At 36.4% G+C, this 20,723-nt stretch overlaps 1 protein-coding gene and 1 long non-coding RNA gene across 13 annotated transcripts in view; one reads left to right on the top strand and one right to left on the bottom strand.

The window, feature by feature from the left end:
* The window catches only part of matn4 (matrilin 4), a 57,618-nt gene that overhangs the window by 23,131 nt on the left and 13,764 nt on the right, over positions 1–20,723 (bottom strand). For 3 of the 12 annotated variants that reach the window (XR_015492763.1, XM_087255541.1, XM_087255542.1), the window contains exons 2-7: positions 19,083–19,199; positions 15,912–16,475; positions 13,992–14,114; positions 13,786–13,908; positions 9,714–9,836; positions 9,355–9,477 (exon numbers count right to left, since the gene is read on the bottom strand). Coding sequence is in view for 11 of the 12 variants with exons in the window: in XM_087255541.1 (XP_087111667.1) it covers positions 9,355–9,477; positions 9,714–9,836; positions 13,786–13,908; positions 13,992–14,114; positions 15,912–16,475; positions 19,083–19,155 (1,129 nt within the window). In the remaining variant the exon portion in view is untranslated. 12 annotated transcript variants of the gene reach the window in all.
* On the top strand, positions 7,199–10,312 carry LOC147843679 (uncharacterized). Its single transcript, XR_015494401.1, has 2 exons — positions 7,199–8,275; positions 8,482–10,312. It is a non-coding gene; the product is annotated as an uncharacterized LOC147843679 (long non-coding RNA).

The following is a 20,723-nucleotide window of genomic DNA, read 5'->3' as shown; positions in this document are numbered from 1 at the left end:
ACTCATGTTAAAGGGATAGTTCACCCAATAACTAACATTTTCAACCCAAGATGTACACTCTCAGAAATAACGGTACAAAATCTGTCACTAGCGTGGTACCTTTAGGTCCTTAAAGGTACATATTAATACCTAAAAAGTACAAATGTGTACCTCACAGTCTCTTAAAGATACAAAAGTGTACCCTAAAGGTACAAAAGTGTAGCTTTTATAAAGGTACCACCCCAGTGACAGAATTTATACCTTTATTTCTAAGAGTGTAGATGCCTTTCTTTCTTCATTAAACATTAAAGAAGAGCTTGATCTGTGGTCCGTGGTGATTTTTATGGCAGTGTCTTTTAAGATTAAATTTAACACATACAAATGAGTCTAAAGCCCTGGTCAAATCACAAGATTTTGGCATGATTTCCTTAACGTAGGGTGTCATAGGGATTTGAAAACAACAAATAGGCATCGTGACACAAGATCTAATCGTTTCTTTTCGTGTAACGTGGCATAGTTCATGATAACTGATACTGCGACGCCTCACGACACCATAGCAGAGAGTCTAGGATGTTTACATTTTTTCCTTGTTCTTCACACCGGGTTCCGTCGCGTGGGTAACACTGAGCAATAGGTGTACATAATTTCTCGGTTATAACCGTGAGTGCTGGCTGCCTTAATGCACCGGTCAGGTAATCAAAAAATAGGGTGCATATTTACTTACGGGTGGGTCACGGGTGGATAAGATCAATCATTGATTATCCAAACTTTAACTACCTTTTCTAAAATATTAAAGTGTTTTAAGCAATTTTATCTGACAGACTGGCACAAATATACAGACATGTTCATTTTCACGAGTTTCTGAGTTCTCTCATCCTTCCAACCAGGGGCGTAGCAACCAGGGGGGACAGGGGATACCCTCGCTTTTAAAGTCAGAAACAGTAAAACAGTTTTAACGTTTAGAAACAGGTGATTAATAATTATATGAACATAAACTTTTAATCATAAATCTCATTCAACTGCCCTACTCTCTTTTTCGAAGTAATCTGGGAACATGATGTTCAGTGCTGCGAACAATAGGCTAGATTATTATTTTATTTAACAAAGCAACACAATCTCATGGCAATTTGTGTTTTGGCGCATATAGCTGACTTGTTTTGAAGTGCTTCACCTCAAATGTTATTCGTTATACATGTTATAGACAACTGACCAATAAAAGATACATTAAAATTAAGTAAAAAATTATGGCAAACAAAATTTGTTTTGAAAAGATATTTTTTCCAAGAAAAATATATGAATTATATTTTTGATTGTGCCCCTCCACTACTCAACTATATGAGTGGATGATTTGTTTTGCTCTGTTGAAAATAAAGGTTTAATGAATGCGTGATTGTATCACAAATCTTTGTCATATATTTGCTAATTTTTGAATAAGTCACTATTTTAAAGATTAAGTCTTGGGCATCAGATTTTTCATCAGTGCTTATGTGCTTTAATTTTCTCTGTCTCACTTGCAGCAAGTTCAGGCGAGGGTGTGTTTAATTAGAAACCCTGGCAGGAAAATATATATTTAGATTTCAAAGGAAATATCTTCATTTTAAAAAGGAGTCATAAGAAACTATCCATGTCATAAGGAACGCCCTTAAATAATGTAGTTTAATTGTCTGCCAGCATAATTGTTTATTGAGATTGAAATAAGATTAAAAAAATTGAAATAGAGATAAGAAATATTGCTATAGCAACTGCTTTGGAAAATAACGCTCATCATAGACATCACGTGATGACTGATAGTGAAGGAACGTGTAGTCTGGCACATTTGCTACCCATGACAAGATTTTATCAAGAAAAAATTGCATAATCTGACATCATGACTTTCGTAACCGACAATAAAAATGGTGTAATGTGACCAGGGCTTAAATCAATCCTGATGACACACTGAGGTATTTAAAAGTACATCCAGAAGGTTATCACAGAATAAAGCCCACATGAAGCTACCAACAAGCCTGTCAGAAGCTACCAATAAGCCCGCAATAATAACCGACAGGATGTACTTTATCCCTTACATAATGCATTAGTAAATGTTGCACTATGATTGATAAATAATGCAAAATAGTAATATTAACTAAACCATATTTTTCAAATATCTCCTACATTTAATGGCCCAAATATTGATGCTAAACTGAATTTTAAAAAGCGTTTAAATTAAATAAATTGAATGCAAGCTTTCACTAACTTGTACAGGTCTTCTTGTCATCGTTGAGCGAGTATCCCTCGTTACAAATGCAGTGAAAGCCTTTGAGCACACTTACACACTCATGCTCGCAGCTATCATTCCCAAACGAGCAGTAGTCGATCACTAGATATGGATTAGATGCATTAGAATGGCATATTGTGCAGAATATAGTAAATATGTCATTCATATTTTTCAGCGTTTAAAAATTTCTTTGCTTCTTCCAAATTGCTTCCTTTGTTTTCTTAATAGTCCTCCATTAATATCATTGATACAAATTTCTCGCAGGCCATTGCATGCTCTAATTACGGCCTTAGTGGAGACATCTCATCCATCAAGACCACCAATCTGTCATTTCACACAGATATTTATGACTTTGTGGTGACGTTGATTTGCATTCAATTCTTAAATACAATCTTTGCTAATTGAAAAATAAGCAGGTTTGCAATTGATAGCCTGCATATCAATGGTAAACAATTGAGAAACTGGCAGAAAAGTTGATATTTATAGGCACAATATGTAGTTTTGCCACTAGAGGGCACAAAATCACTACAAACAAAAGTGTAGTTTGATGATGGCATGACGGAGAGTGGAATTATGGAAGGTCTTTACATCTTACGGGATGAGTTAAAGTATTGAACACCTAGTATCATGGTAATGTAAAGCAGAGTAAAACGGAAAGCTGTTAAAGTGAAATGAGAACGTTGAAGCAAGTTTTTATGAGAGACGAACACGAAGTGATATGAAAGCAGCAGAGCTTTTATTATGCCACAATCCTCTGCTTCCGGTTCTTTCTCTCATGATCACATGGACAGGAAGAAGTTCTGGTTGTTCAAATTAAATACATTTTAGGCTTTTGTTATAATGCTGCTCTGTGAAGTCTAAAAAACGCACAACATATCTTTGTGTCTTTTTTTCTGTTTTATTACTATTTTTAATTATTATTATTATTTCTAATGTTTGCATATTCATATCTTAATATACATATATTAAAAATATATTAAAATATACATTTATAACATTTATACCTATATTCAAAATGTAATGATATTAATGTATTATTTATAGTGCTGTCAAAGTTAGCCCGTTAACATATGCGATTAATTTGAAATATTTAACACGTTTAAAAAAATTAACACAATTAATGCAGTTGCAGTTTTTTTATTTCCTGTTGTGGCCGATGTTTGTTCAATGTGCAAAGAAATATGGATAAGACCAAGGAAGCACTTTAATGCTGCGTTCACACCAGACGCGGCACGCGCATCAAGCGCGAGTGATTTACATGTTAAGTCAATGCAAATGCGCGAATAGACATCCTGCGGCGCGATATGCGGGAATGGCGCGGCTCGAATGATGCAAATTGCGCGAATGGTGCGGGGCGAATTGAGCGTTTTGCGTGTTTGACGCGCTTAACGAATGAATCTCTCGATTTTGAAAATCTGAACTTCAGCGTACATTCACGCCGCATTAACCAATCAGAAGCTTGCTTTTGTGGGGGCGTGATTGTGACGTAGAACCTGTTGTCGGTGTTCCGAACAACAGTTCATCAAACTCGGCTTGGCTCAGTCAGAAGCACCGCTAAAAGCCTCCGTCATCCAGGTTAAGTTTCTGGAGGAGTTTATGAGCTCACAGAGCTGGATGCACCTCTGAAAGAATGTAGTGGACTCAGACACGACCCTAAACGTATCGACACTGTTTTTCAGTCTTCATAAAGCACATAAACACTGTTATTTTCTTCATAAAATCCATGTTAGCCATTTAGCTATGAAGCTAGAGTCTTCGGGCAGACAGAAGCCCTGCCCATCACGCGAATCCGTGTCTGTTTTGATGTGAATTTGACACGTGAATGAAGCGGGGTTTGACGCGCGTATGAAGCGAGTAAACTCAAATGTTCACGCGGCTATTTACGCACGAATAGCACAATTTATCCGCGCGTTCCGCGTCTGGTGTGAACACAGCATTAGAAGAAAAGTTTCAGTATAAAACAATTAATGTTGCATTGCTAGGCTATCCAGCGTTTCCTCCAGAGTTTCTTGCAATTCCGGGTGTTTCATTTTTCTGCTGGAGGAGTGTTATTTTAATGAAATTTGATACCGCATGGCGAACGGAAAGAAAAATCTCTGCATTTTGTGACTCTGATGGTTCTTTAAGGTAATCAAAAATACCTGCTTACATGGTAGACTCTTAATCAGTATTATCTTAATCATAAAAGCGGAGTATTAGTGTTCATGTAAATGTACTCAGTGAAAGTGCCAGATGATGTCGCAAGCAGTAAAAGATTGCCCATTCCTCTGCCCTTAAGTTGATTCCATGTGCCCTCAAATGCTTCGTTAAGTTTGACATGTTTCTCCCCTACACACAACTTTTGTAAAGCATCTGCTTCACGTTGCTGTGTCAGAATCCTTGCTTGTGAAATACAGCCATAGTTTAGAATGCTTAGTTTAAGCAAATTTGATGAACCTGATCGTATGTGTTGATGAAACTGAAGGGAGTGTCTGTGTATGTGCAACAAATTCCTAGCAACAAGAGTAAAGACCTGATATCGCCAACAGTGTCTGTATCCCTCATAGCTGTTTAGAATTAAATGTTTAGAGATGGTGTGACCAAAGTCCCTGTAAGAAGTCTATATCTTTGTCTTTGATGTACCCCCTAGTGCTTCTTGCGTCCTTGTTGCAGCACCAGTGGCACCAAAAGTAGGCACCGTAATTCTTCAGTGATTCCGCTTGTGAGAGACTGTTCTCACTCTCAGGTCACATCATTCAAAAGAAAAGGTCCAGATTGTGCGCTGATAATGTCAAAAGACTGGACTGTTTTTAATTAACAACTCTCATTAATACAACTTTATAATGAGTACAATTGTTTGTATTCAATACTTTATTATTATAATTTTCCAATTTTAATATTTGCAATGCCTGTATTTTGGATTTTTTTTCCCACTTAGAATCCAACATGGAAATCATTTTTGTTTGTTACTGGCATTGATTATTAAAAATTCAAATAGCATTTACATGCCTGGGTTTTTATTTCAGTAATAAATATGGCTTTTCGTAATTAATTGTGATTAATTGAAAAAAACGTGTGATTAATCAGTTAATTTTTTTTTATTGATTGACAGCACTAAATATTTATCATCATACTTATCATCATTAGCATGAGCACACACTCTGTTCACAAGTTAAAATAGCATTCGTCAATAGATTTGGTATAATGTACTATAAGTACATAAGTAGGCAAAATATATAACACTCTTCTAGTTATTATTGTATATTTGAATGAACAAAACGTACATATTGTGCCACTAAGGAATGCAAATAGTTCTTCACTAACTTGTACAGGTCTTCTTGTCATCGTTGAGTGTGTATCCATCATTACAGCGGCAGTGAAAGCCTTTCAGAACGCTCACACACTCATGCTCGCAGCTATCATTCCCAAACGAGCAGTAGTCGATCACTAGATATGGATTAGATGCATTATAATTCAATGACATTCTGCAAAGAATATGGGCCATTTTTTCATTTAACCTTAGATATAACACTTGCTTTGCTGTTCTCTATTTTTTAAGCCTTTAGATTAAATTTAGGTGGTTTAATTCAGCAAACAAACATCTGAAATCCCTTAAAGCACTTTTAAATGCTTTGAGAAAGAACAGACAGCATTTAGAGGAAGGACATTAGACCCAATATGTTCCACATTTGTTAATGTTCAAACGAACATCTTACCCTGCTGAAAAATCCAGCTTAAACCAGTCTAGGATGGTTGGCTGGTTTGAGCTGGTCGACCAGCCTGGTTTTAGAGGGGTTTTGGCCACTTTGAGGCTGGTTTCCAGCCATTTCGAGCCTGGTTTTAGTTCGACATGCTGGGACAGAGGTGGCCAACCCTGTTTCTGGAGAGCCACCTTCCTGCAGATTTCAGTTGCCACCCATATCAAACACACCTGCCTGTAATTATCATGTGGTGTTCAGGTCCTAATTAATTGGTTCAAGTGTGTTTGATATGGGTGGCAACTGAATTCTGCAGGAAGGTGGCTCTCCAGGAACAGGGTTGGATACCCCTGGGCTGAAAGATGACCAGCTAAAGCCAGCTTGACCAGCCTAGCCAGGCTGGGAGCCAAGCCAAAACCAGCTATGTCCAGCTTAAACCAGGATGGTCAAGCTGGTTTTAGATGGTTATAGCTGGTTACTTTCCAGCCTGACCAGCTAAGACCAGGCTGGAAATGGTTGGAAACCAGCCTGGAAGTGGCCAAAACCCCTCTAAAACCAGGCTGGTCGAACAGCTAAAACCAGCTAACCAGCCTAGGCTGATTTAAGCTGGATTTTTCAGCAGGGCAATTTAGCAATAGGTGGCATCGATGGTAAACAATATGGAAATCATGCATGTACAAATAAGCGATTGCTTTCACTAACTTGTACAGGTCTTGAGGTCGTCATTGAGCGAGTATCCTTCATTACAGCGACAGTGAAAGCCGTTAAGCACACTCACACACTCGTGCTCGCAGCTATCATTTCCAAATGAACAGTAGTCGATCACTGGAACAGGCAGATAGAAGTTAGAAAAGCTTTGGCCAAGGAAGAGGAGCAAGTAAACCACATCAAAGAAACATTCAAGCTGTGTAATGTCAGTACACACTTCTTTTCTTGTTTCATTAGCAATGTACATGTGTTTAGCTAACTAGCTTAAACTAGCCTTAAATAAGTAACACTTCCCTGCTGAAAAATCCAGTTTAAACCAGCCTAGGCTGGTTGGCTGGTTTTAGTTGGTCGATCAGCCTGGTTTTAGAGGGGTTTTGGCCATTTTCAGGCTGGTTTCCAGCCATTTAAAGCCTGGTCTTAGCTGGTCAGGCTAGAAAATGACCAGCCAAATCCAGCTAAAACCAGCTTGACCAGCCTGGTTTAACCTTGATATAGCTAGTTTTGGCTGGACTACCAGCTTGGCTAAGCTGGTCAAGCTGGTTTTAGCTGGTCATCTCCCAACCTGACCAGCTAAGACCAGGCTGGAAATGGCTTGAAACCAGCCTGGAAGTGGCCAAAACCCCTCTAAAACCAGGCTGATCGACCAGCTAAAACCAGCCAACCAGACTAGGCTGGTTTAAACTGGATTTTTCAGCAGGGTTGCATTTGACCCTTTAACAGAAATTGTAACCACCTGACTGACCTTTATCCATAGGTTATCATAATATTTATCAGAGTTGTGTCAGTGTTTTATTTAATCTAAGATGTGGGCGATCATTTTTTTTTCAAGTAGTGCATGTTAAAGGGTTTAAAGTAGCATTTAATAGTAGTATTTTTTGTACCAACAAGCATCAGTACAAGCACAGGAAAAATGCTAATTCAAATGTTTTTGCTTACAAAACATTTTGTGCCAAATATCTACTGTCAGCATATCAGTAGCTCAGCTTCTTTAGCTTTAATAAGCTACTTATGTCAACAAATAGCATTGTGGCACATACAATTCTACAATAAATGAGAATTTTATGCTACTATAGCTTTGTTTTTTTGCCATAATAAGTATATTTTTTACTAATAGCATGTGACATATATCAGGGGTTCTCAAACTTTTCAGCCTGCGACCCCAAAAATAATCATATTAGTGGCTCGCGACCTCAATTTTTCAAGGTGGTTGTACTGTAAATATGTAAACGTTGCAGACACAACTATAGGCAAATATAAACATGAGCTTATTGACAACATAAAACTGCAACAGTCTAATAGCCTTATAATGTAATGTAAGTCATTTATGGATTAAATTACATTTTGCTTTTAAAATTAAAGGATGATGGCTGATTGTTATTTTTATGTTGTTGTTTCTTTAATGCAACTAATAACTATATTCTGTCGGTTATGAATAAAATATGGTAATACTAATAGTTTAATAAAAATTTATTTGAGTTTTGGATATCACCAAGCGACCCCTTGTCATTGTCCCGCGACCCCCCGGGGGGTCCCGACCCCCACTTTGAGAACCACTGACATATAGAACAAAATACCTTTTTAAATGTAGCTTGCTAAGCTATTAGCTTCCCCATACTGCTAATAAGCCAAAATGCTAGACTGGGGTGCGTTTAGACCAGTGGTCACCAAACTTTTTCCTGGAGGGCCGGTGTCCTGCAGATTTTAGCTCCAGCCCTAATCAAACACACCTGAACAAGCTAATCAAGGTCTTACTGGGTATACTTGAAACATCCAGGCAGGTTTGTTGAGGCAAGATGGAGCTAAACCCTGCAGGGACACCAGCCCTCCAGGACCAGGATTGGTGACCCCTGGTTTAGGCCATAGGTGTCAAACTCAGTTCCAAAAGGGCCGCAGCTCTGCACAGTTTAGTTCCAACCCTAATTAAACACACCTGATCAAACTAATTGAGTCCTTCAGGCTTGTTTGAAACCTACAGGTAAGTGTGTTGGAGCAGGGTTGGAACTAAACTGTGCACCCCTGGTTTAGACTAACGATTAGACTAATGATTTACATGACTTATATATGAGACTAGAGTGTAAGCTAAGTGGTTTTGATGAAATAGAACAGAATATGGCATATTCTCAATAATATTTGTAAAGGAAACTTTGCCCCCTTTATGTGCCATTTACATATATTTCTATTAATATGAAAAACTAATAAAATTATGGCGGTTTTCTCTGTTGTTACTCCACCCTGTTTAGAGCATCATTATGGACGTTATACGTGGTTCAAATGACGGATCTGCGACAAAGCAGCTACAGTTTTGGGAAACACTCATCACTACATCATTCTTTTTCCAAAAGATGCATGGTACTATGATAGTTCAGCCATGGGTTATGTTGTTGTTTGGGAAACGCACCCCTGTTTGGCTCGGTTTTTTCTGTTTACTAAAAAGACTGTGTGGAACGTGAGGCTGAAAAACGAAAACACTCTGTTCTTGTTCAGTGTCTTAATAGATAAACCAGCTGGTCGCAGCAGGAAATGGACAGATAAGTAGCACTAGTGTGCTTTATAGCAGAATAACACGGCCATGCGGAAGCTGTAATGATTTACTCCTTGCGTTGGAGACTGTTCCATGTGTTTGAAAAATGTTAGGAGAACGTCTGTGTCTCGAACGTAATTACAGGCTTGCAGTGTTGCAGGTATTTGTGAGTCCTCCATATGCGAGTTGTGTGTGCATCCGAGGCCCTCACTAACTTGTGCATGTTGTTTCATCCTCGTTGAGTGTGTATCCGTCTCGGCATTGGCAGTAAAAGCTCTGAAGCACACTCACACACTCGTGCTCGCAGCTATCATTCCCAAATGAACAGTAGTCGATCACTGGAGCGGGCAGACAAAGGCATGACAATTTGATGATGAAACACATGCAAAGTTCATATTTGTGTTGGCATTTGAGTATATTAATAGAGAGGAAATGCAAACAAGAAATTGAAATTTCTTATATTTACATCACAAGCTCTGTATTAATATAGCATGTAATACTAATGTACTACATGCTGGAAAATACAAAGTACTGGGAAATAAAACGGGGGAATGTTTATGTTGCTTTGACTGACTTGTGCAGGTTTTCAGGTCCTCATTGAGCGAGTATCCTTCATCACAGCGACAGTTAAAGCCGTTTAACACACTCACACACTTGTGCTCGCAGCTGTCATTCCCAAATGAGCAGTAGTCGATCACTGGAAACAGGCAGAGAAAAGCTTTCTGGGTGAATAATCATGTTAAAGACCCCATGAAATCAAAACTAGGACTGTTTGTATTATAGTCAATTTATTCTGAAGACTTAAAAGATACAAGTAGAAGTTCCCTTTTTTTGTTGAAATATTGTATGTGTATGAAATAAAGGGTAACCTACAATATATGTAAACCTAAATTTATTAATTTACAGTGGTCCCTCGCAATAACGCGGTTCACCTTTCGTGGCCTCGCAGATTTTTTTGTGCAATTTGACATGCTTTTTGCCTGCTCATTGGCTGTAGACTATTGTCAATCAATCTCTTTATCCATAGGTTATCATAATATTTATCAGAGTTGTGTTAGTGTGTTATTCAATCTAAGATGTGGGCCATAATTTTTTTTCCAAGTAGTGCATGTTAAAGGGTTTAAAGTAGCATTTAATAGTAGTATATTTTTGTACCAACAAGCATCAGTACAAGCACAGGAAAAATGCTAATTCACATGTTTTTGCTTACAAAACATTTTGTGCCAAATATCTACTGTCAGCATATCAGTAGCTCAGCTTCTTTAGCTTTAATAAGCTACTTATGTCAACAAATAGCATTGTGGCACATACAATTCTACAATAAATGAGAATTTTATGCTACTATAGCTTTGTTTTTTGCCATAATAAGTATACTTTTTACTAATAGCATGTGACATATATCAGGGGTTCCCAAACTTTTCAGCCTGCGACCCCAAAAATAATCATATTAGTGGCTCGCGACCTCCATTTTACAAGGTGGTTGTACTGTAAATATGTAAATGCTTATTGGCTGTAGACTATTGTCAATCAATCTCCTCTGTGTCTCCTGTACAGTACAGAATGCGTTCAGCTTGCCAAATTAACATAAATCGTCGATCGTTAGCAGTGTGAGTTACAACAAGGATGCAAAAAGGGTTGTAACTGTCAGCAGCAAGAACATTGAATGATCTAACTAAGGATCTGAGAATCCTTGTAGAAAACTTATGTGTGTGTTGTTTCAAAAAAGCAACAATTCATTTGTGTTGTGTTTTATTTTCATTTGTTTATATTCATTTTTCTTCTTTTAATTATTTTATTTCATCAAATGATCATTAGTCATTTATATGATTTTCAGTATATCATTATTATTATTATTATTAATATTAATATTATTAATAATTAAATTAATTTCTTATACTTTATTTTTAATATTTTCCTATAATTATCGCATCATTATTATCTCCATTTTTCCATATTGTTATAATCTTATGACTGAGGATTTTATTAGTAAGAGATCAGAGAATGTCTCCATTTCAAGGTCTGTATTGTCTCTGGACAATGTTGTGAAGCAGTCATTTTCAATTGCTGTTGATTGTGGTATAATAACACTTGTTGGATTTATCCTGATCAGACAAAGTCTGAGCATTAAATCATACGGTAATAAGATTTTTCAATAAACTCTGCTCTTTTTTTATCATCATTACTTCGACTCCTGCTTCTGCTTTTCTGTGGTTTTCTCAGTCAACTCCTATATTGAAAGTGGACTGTTAATTCAGTTGAATACTGGTAAACAGGTTTGGGTATTGGAAACTCTGCTCACTTGTTGTCCATATATCTAGAGAAACTGACATTTTCTGACAAGATCTTGCATATGGGGCTGGATCGTATTTATCTGGCATGGATATGGTGGTCTAACACCATCATAAAGGGGATCGCAAACCAGATGTGCCGCGCCATGTATTTTAGAATTGTAAACATAGGTTTATATCAGGGAAAGCACATCGGCACCACAAGTCCCAGCTACGACCCAGAACACTGTTCAGATTTCTGCCGCGCCACAGAACGCCATCTGAATCATTTAATTTAAAAATAACATGCGAATGTGTGCGTCCAGCAAAAAGAACATTACGCTGGATGCCAACATTATCAGCACAAAAAGCTTCATGAACATTTTGCTGACAGCGATGAATGTTTGCGCCTGGCAACATGTTTTGATCTTTGATTTCATTCTATAATACTGGAGTTATTTTTCTACGAAGGTTTAAACTTTGAAAGTGTTTAAACAAGAGAACAAAGTGTGAAAATGTTAATGCCTGTCTGAGAAAAGTGTATAAAGTGTGCAGTGAGGGGTTTTACAGCCTTAAAATATCTATAATAATTGTTCAAATTAAAGCTGACTACTTTGCAGATTTCACCTATTAGGGGTTACTTTTTAGAACATAACTTCTGCGATTAACGAGGGACCACTGTACTTATTCAATTAATATATTTTTAAAATTTGCATTTATACTTCATGACAAAATTATTATGTCTCCTGTGAAATTTCTATAATAATAAAAAAATAAAAAAATAAAATAAATAAATAAAAATAAAAAATAGAAAATAATTAAAACTATTTTCAATACATTTTATAGTTTACATATTTAAAAAAATGTTGTATTAAATAATTTCTAATAACTAATTTCTGTTGTCTTTGTCATCATGACAATACATAATATTTTATGTATAAGTTATTTTGCAAGATGCTAGAATTCAGCTTAAAGTGCAGTTTAAAGGCTTAACTAGCTTAACTAGCTTAACTACACAACTTACAGTAGCTTAATTAGGCAAATCATTGGGCAACAGTGGTTTGTTCTGTAGCCAATCAAAAGCAATGATTTCATAAGCGTGCTATTAATATTCACCTCAGCCATCTTTGAAAACTTTCTCCAGACGAAAAATATTATTTGGTCTGTTAAACATCACTTTGGAAAGTTTAAAAAAGTATATATATGAAATATTTCACAGGAGGGCGCTTTTGTTTTCAGCTGTATTCTTGTTAAAATATTGTTTTATATACAGTATTTTTTTATAATAAAAAAAACAACCAATTACATGGGACCTTTAAGTGTGCATTCAAGCATATGTGCTACTGCTAAGGTACACTATAACATGCTGTACCTTAGCACAACAAATCTATATTTAGTACACGATGGCTACATTCAGAATGGAATACTATTGGACTCTTTACTGCATGCTGTATACAGTGTAATATACACTGCACTTTTTAATGCAGTCCGGATATTCCATGTATATGCATACTAATACAATAGTACCAATGGTAGGATAATAAACTATTCTGAACATAACCTGCATGCTCTTCAAAATCCACATCAAAATTAGTTCACAATTCACTCAGGATGTTCACCCTAAATTAAAATGTACTCATCATTCACTCACCCTCAAGTGTTTCCAAACATTTATGAGTTTGTTTGTTCTGTTGAACACAAAAGAAGATGTTTTGAGGAATGTCGGAATGGCTTCCATTGTATTTATTTGGGCATGCTTTACTTTAATGTACAATTCATGCTGTTACCAAACTTTTAGATCTTTTATTCATTTTCCTTAAGCTTAGTTCCTTTATTGATCAGGGGTCGCCACAGCGGAATGAACCGCCAACTTGTCCAGCATATGATTTACACAGCAAATGCCCTTCCAGCTGCAACCCAGTACTGGAAAACATCCATACACACTCATTCACTACGGCCAATTTAGTTTATTTAATTAACCTAAAGCGCATGTCTTTGGACTGTGGGGGAAACCAGAGCACCTGGAGGAAACCCACGCCAAGATGTGCGGAACCAGCGACCTTCTTGCTGTGAGGCGACAGTGCTAACCACTGAGCCACCACGCCGCCCCACTTTTAACTCTAAATTTCTTATTAGCTGCTTATTAATAGTTAGAGAGGCAGTAGCTGGGTTTAGATATAAAAGATATGTGAATTCTTATCTAAACTAAAGTGTAACCATTTGTCTCTCAATATGGATGTCAATGGCTACTGACTCCCAGCATTCTTCAAAATGTCTTCTTTTGTGTTCAACATGAGGAAACGAACACATAAAAATAATAATGAGGGAATTTCCAGTTTTTTCTTTTCAATTACAGTATGACTATTGTTCATGACTAACTTTTGCAGGTCTTCTTGTCGTCGTTGAGTGTGTATCCCGTGTTACAGTCGCAGGTGAAAGACCCCGGCGAGGCGATGCAGATCTGCTCACAGTCATGTTTCCCTTCAGCACACAGATCAATGGCTGCAGGAAGCAAACACACACCTGTTGAGCGCCGCTGGAGAGGTAATTATACCATACTTTTACAGTGTGTAATTTGTACGCACGTGTGCAGGTTTTGCCGTCTTCATTGAGTGTGTAACCAGGCAGACACAGACACTGGTAGGAGCCGGGTGAGCTCTCACAGATGTGCTCACAGCCATGATCGGACTCCAGGCACAAGTCCATCCCTGCAAAAATCCAACACACACATGAACACCGCTGAAGCAGAAACACTATATTATAGAGTAGAGAAGAAAAGCAATCGCATTCATGTTCAACTGATACAGTAGTTCAAACTAAAATGTACTCAATGTCTCAAAAACATTAAAACAATTTATAGACTCTAAGGGCGCTATCATACACATGGCGCAATGTGGCGCAAGGCGCGACGCAATAGTAGTTTGCTAGTTTCAGCTTGGCGCAAGAGTCATTTTGAGGTGTTGCACCACGCTCTTTAAATAGCAAATGCATTTGCGCTCATTTGTGCGCCCATAGGCGTTCTGGTCTAAAAAGGAAGGCGTTCTGAGGCGCATTGCTGGCGCGTTGCTATTTTGAGAAACTATTATAGATTTTTCAATAGACCAAAACAAAGCTGGTCTATTGTCCAGCGCAGAGTGCTTAATACACACATAATGTAGAGCAATACGCAAATATCTTTACAAATGCAAAAGAATTCAAATATTAAGGATATATATATATAGGATATAATAAGGATATAGGATATATCCTATATATATATATATATATATATATATATATATATATATATATATATATATATATATATGTATGACATAATAATATTATTTATTATATCCATATTTATATTTGTTTTATTAAAAACAAGCTTAGATTTGCCCACCTGCAGGTTTTAGACCATATGGGGCACATCAGGTTAGGATATAACTTTTAGACCATATGGGGCACAGCAGGTTAGGATATAGGTTTTTGAGCAAACTTTGTTATTATTGTTCATTTATTCATTTGCTGGGAATTAGAACTGAATTTAGAAATAGTTTTGAAACAAATATTTGCACTTAAAAAACGAAATTAATTATTTATAGGATAATTGATGTCTGTGCGTAAAGGTTTCCCTATCCACGAGAGCGAAAGTGAAAGTTAATAATTTATCTCTCATTTTCACGCTGTAGATGCTCTGTTTTCTTGATTGTGAAATGCTCAGCTTTTTCACTTCCACTTACTTTAAGTCATGTAAATAGCAAATATGCCATTGCGCGACCGACGCAGCTGGGTCTTAAAGGGAATGGGAGATGAGACTCTGATTGGTTTATTCTCAAAACACACATATAACTCCTTCAGAAAATAAACCCTTTTAGACCATGCGCCACGGTGCAAAGCGGATTCTTCCGTCCTTAAAACAGCAAAAATAGATTCTGACACTCCCTGAAAGCGTTTGTGCCCTGCGCTCCGCGCTTTGCGCATGGAGCGTCAAAATAGAGCCCGAAACTTTAGAAATGCAGGCAACTGTATTAGGGCTGGGTGATATGACAAAAATGCAATATAGATTCATTCTTTTCCATACTGATTTCAATATCAGTTGTTAACTCTTCCAGATTTAAAAGGGTACCACAACAATGACTGAAGCTACAAATTAAAGGGTCCAATAAATAGCATAACTACGCGGTGGCCAAAAATTTGGTGCATCTCTAATATAAACACACTTCTATATACCCATTGTACATTGGTACAATTGGCCATTTCTAGTGGGTGACTGGCTCTTAGATTAATATAGAGTAAAAAAGTCCAGAGCTTATCATTGTTATCGACATACATATAATTGCGATTTGATATAATATCATTTATTGGCCTAGCCCCAAACTGTATATCTAATATTATTGAAAAAGAGCCTTGAGCTGAGGTTTGAGGTTGAAACCTTATAGAACAGAATCAAAAATGTAAAAAAAAGTTCAACAAACATCTAGAATCGTTCACTTGAGAATAAATCAAATAGGGCAACATTTTACCGCAGAGCTTGTCTTGGAACTGAAGCCCAAACTGATGAATAAGGTCAAAACTCTCCACCAAAAACACGTGATCCTCAAACGGAGGAGACGCCATTGCTCTGAGTGAGGTCATATCGGCTCTGGCCACACCCACAGCGTAGATCTCGATCCCAGACTCTCTGGCAGCAGCTGCCACTTCAGCCACTCGGTCCTGAGGCCGACCATCCGTCACGATCACAGCAACATGGGGAACATTGGGACGGGCACCTTCTTCAGCCGAAAAAGCTACGTTCATGGCGTATCGGATGGCCAGGCCGGTCATTGTGCCCTGCGCCAGAGGAATGATCTCGTTGATGGCTTTGACCATCTGCTCTGTCTTGCTGAAAGCTTTCAGGGAAAACACGTTCTGGACTTGGCTGGAGTATTGGACCACACCGATTCGAGTTGCCGCTAAACCGATGTCCAGCTCATGGATGATGTCAATCATGAACTTGCGCATCGTCTCAAACTCGTGCGGACGAACGCTGCGGGAGCCATCAATGATGAACACAAGGTCAACCGGGCCAGATTTACACTTCGGTTCACCTGTGGGAAAACAGAAATAATAACAACACAAAGACAATTCTTGACCCTCTATCAGATACTTTTTTAGGTCATAATTTAGGGTATTAATAAAGCATTAACTAACACTACTAGCTTAATAAACTACTAATTAATAGTTAGTAAGCTAGAAGTTGGGTTTGGGTAGGATTATAGATGCAGAATAAGATCATATTTTAGAACAACTACTGAACAGTTTATATCCTAAAAATAGGCAGTTAAAAAGCCTGTGGTTAATGGCATGTTTTGTGACCTAAAGTGTTACTGGCAAGGTAACATATGTGACCCTGGACCACAAAACCTAATGTGTATTTTTTTTGGAAATTAAGATTTATGCATTATCTGAAAGATGAATGAATAGACTTTCCATTGATAGATCCTTTATTAAGATAAGACAATATTTGGTCAACTGTGTATTTAAAATTTAAATATTTAGAAAGTTGCATTTAAAGTTGTACAAATTTAGTTCTAAGTAATGCACGTTACTATTACCACGTTACTAAAAATTTGATTTGATACTCTTACAGTAGGACATTTCCAAAATATATAAAATAAATAAAAGCAAAATCAATAATTTGACATATACAACAATTATACTCATGCAATTAAAAAGGGGTTTGTGGTCCAGGGTCACTTATATGGTGACTTCATTTACATTTATTACATTATAATTTGTATTTATTTTTATTTAAGTCATAAATGTCTTGTAATAACCTCCAGTAATGCTTCAGGGTATTTCCATTTGAGGGTTAACGTACAAGAAGAAGAAAACTCATTAAAAAATATGTTTTGTTTTATTGGCATCAGTGGTTCCATAAAGAAACGTTACCATCCATTGAGTCTTTCCATTGAACAATATAGAGCTCAATTCTGGTTCCAGAAGTAAACTATTAACCGATTCATCTTTAATCACAGGCCTTTGTGAGCTCTGTGGTGATCAATCAATTGCATATGCTTTTGTTGAACTACTTGTTTGCATTAATTCAACTTTCATATTATTAAATAAAATTTTGATTGGCATTTTAACATATGTTTGATGTCATTTTGACATCGAGGTGCGTGCTGGGTCGTCTAAAACTATAGTCACATAGTAAAAACATCTGTAAAGTAGCAGTTTTCCATATTGTGTGATTTGTGTTTTTATCTTTTATTTTCAAAAGCTTATTAATGGTTTTGAAATGCATTTCGGGCCTCAGCTGGGTCAGTTGGCATTTCAGTGTGTAGTTTGCATGTTCTCCCCGTGTTGGCTTGGGTTTCCTCCAAGTGCCCCGGTTTCCCCCACAGTCATGACATGCGCTATAGGTGAATTGGGTAAGCTAAATTGCCCGAGGTGTATGTTTGTGAATGAGTGTGTATAGATGTTTCCCAGTGATGGGTTGCAGCTGGAAGGGCATCCGCTGCGTAAAAACATATGCTGGAGAAGTTGGGGGTTCATTCCGCTGTGGTGACCCCTGATTAATAAAAATGTATGAATTAATGAACTGCATTATGAGACTTTGATCTTTTTTCAACACCTTTTAACCTTGAAATGTTTAAAAAAAAGTGACTTTTATTAACATTTTTAATAGTTTAAAATGATATATTGTCTGGCTTGGTATATGGAAGTACATTTTCAGTTATTTTTTAGACTTCTCTATATTATTTCTTATATATTATCAGTGTTGGGGAAAGTTACCTTAGAAGGTAATGCATTACAATACTGAGCTACTTCCCAAAAAAACAACTAGCTGTGTTACTTTTTATGGTAAGTAATGCGTTACATTACTGTTGAGTTACTTTTGCATTACTTTTTCTGACCTGGCTGAAGCTTGATCTCTTTCACAATTTGCAGTTTTTTTTAAAATAGAGAAGCTCTGCAATTAACAACAAACTGTATAACCTTCATTAATCTTAAAAAAAAAAAGATATAATAAATTAATGTAGGATAATGTTTGAGGAACTTCCCTATTCTTGCATTCTCTCATTGCGTGTGGGATTCAACGCGACTATAAATCATTTTAATTCAGCAATTTACTTTTTAAAAGCAAATTAACAAAACTAAAAAGTCGCATTACATTTTTTAAAAAGTGACTCAAATGATATTACTTAAGTTTTAAAAGTAATGCGCTTCTTTTACTCGTTATTTAGAAAAGTAATATTATTATTTCGTAACTCTCGTTACTTGTAATGTGTTACCTCCAACACTGTTCATCATATTATTTTAAACTACTCAAATGTCAAGAAAAGTCACTTTGTTAAACTGTAGAGTTGAATTTTCAACATCAGAAGTCGACAGAGCAGAGATGAACATCCCATAATGCAATTCACATTCATAAATAAACGAAAAACACTTGTGAATCAAAAAATACGGAAACTGTTAATAAACAGATATTTTTACAGTGCATATATAGTCTAAAAATATACTTATAATCAAACTATTAAACTACAGTTTTATAGATAAAAAATATATATCCAGTACAATGGTCATCTGGTTTGTCAATTACAACCTAATTATGCCACCACAAAATACGAGCGGATAATTGACAGACTCTGAGGTAGTGTCTAGTACCTCCAAGATTGATTTATTAGTGTTATGAGGGTGGTTTAACCAACCTGATTTAGGCCTTGCTTCCGTTGCAGCCATTACGGCTAATAGCACACTGACATACACCAACACACGTGTCATGTTTCGTCGACAAAGGCCCAATCTCACCACAAAAACCCCAGTTGCTGTAGGTGGAGAGGAGAAAGAAACAGAAAAATTGCAGGTCAGGCGAAATGTGTGCTTTAAAATGGGAGCCATACATTCCAGTCTGAGCTCGCAATAAAACGGCGACACCAAACAGATGGTCCACAGCAGCCCTTTTTAAACAGGCCGTTAACATGGAAGAGTTAATAGACTTTTTTGGGGCCGATCGCAGCACCACAGGCTCTGAGTTCAAAAGCTGTGTGAAGTAATTGCTGGAAAATAACAGCGTCTGGGACGTTGGCGTTGTAAACGGCATGCTGTCAGTCACTTTGGCTTTCACAAAGAGTTCTGCCTCTCCAAAAAGACTGATAAGAGGTTATCATTATCAGAATGGTCGGAGTGTGTCATGGTTTGGCTTGAGTTTTACTGTCTTTGAACCCAACAGCAGATAAATGGCCAGAAAGATTAGCACTGTACTGCAGTCCTATTTGTGGTTTAATTAAAAACAGAATTGCAGCTACAGTGCTCAGCATATATGAGTACACCCCCCACAAATCTATCTTTTAAATTATTGTTTTTAATAGGAAGCTATACAATATTATATTTGTGTATATACATTAGATTAGTCAGTACTAAAGCCAAATCTGGAGCTTCTCTAACAAAATAACTTAGGATAATGGTCCAAAAAATAGTACACCTAAAATTATCTTATACAAAAATAATTAACACAAATTTAAAAAGAGGAAAAATCAAAAGAAGCAAAAAATCTAAAAATATTTGGTTGAAATGTTGTAGTTTGTATTTTTTTGTTGCAATATTTGGCTTGAATTTAATAGTATTATCTTTTAATTTCCAAATATGTTTGGTGACTAAAATATTATTTTAATAATTTTTTCTGTTTAATAAATCTGTATAAATGCACCAAAATACATTGCCTATATTCACTGAGAAATGACTAAAAATATTCATTTTCAAATGGGGTGTACTCAATTATGCTGAGCACTCTATATACTGTACACAGGTGATATTTTTTAAGAAGAAATCATAAAAACAAAATCAGCCATCATTTGGTCATCCTTATGTAACTCTACAACACTAAAGTTTGTACAACAGTTACATCTGCAATTTCTGAGGTGATATGAAAGCTTTATGTGAGAAACAGAGTAGAAGTTAAGACATTATTTACTAATACTAATTGTGATTGTTCTCAAATCTCATTGTAAGATTATGCACTAAATAAATGAAATTATTATTTAAAAAAAAGTTATTAACAACAGTTACTACACTGCTTTTCTTACTTTGAGTTTTTGTCTTGTTTCTAGTTTAAATATCTAAAAATTTTCCAGAAAAACATATTATCTTGTTTAAAAAAATGCAAAACTAAGTCAGTTTTTCCTTAAAACCAGCCATATAATCTGCCAATCGGGTAAACAAAATAATGTTATGTCAAAGGGAAAAACAAAATTATTTTACTTACCCCACTGGCAGATTATTTTGCATGTTTTAATGAAAAACCCACTTAATTTTGACCTAAAATTTCTGAAAACAAGACAAATTTTTTTGTT

Source organism: Danio rerio, chromosome 6 (assembly GCF_052040795.2).
Source record: "Danio rerio strain M-AB ecotype USA chromosome 6, GRCz13ab, whole genome shotgun sequence".
Classification (NCBI taxonomy): domain Eukaryota; kingdom Metazoa; phylum Chordata; class Actinopteri; order Cypriniformes; family Danionidae; genus Danio; species Danio rerio.
Note: the sequence above shows the minus strand (reverse complement) of the source record. Positions and strands in the feature narration are given on the sequence as shown.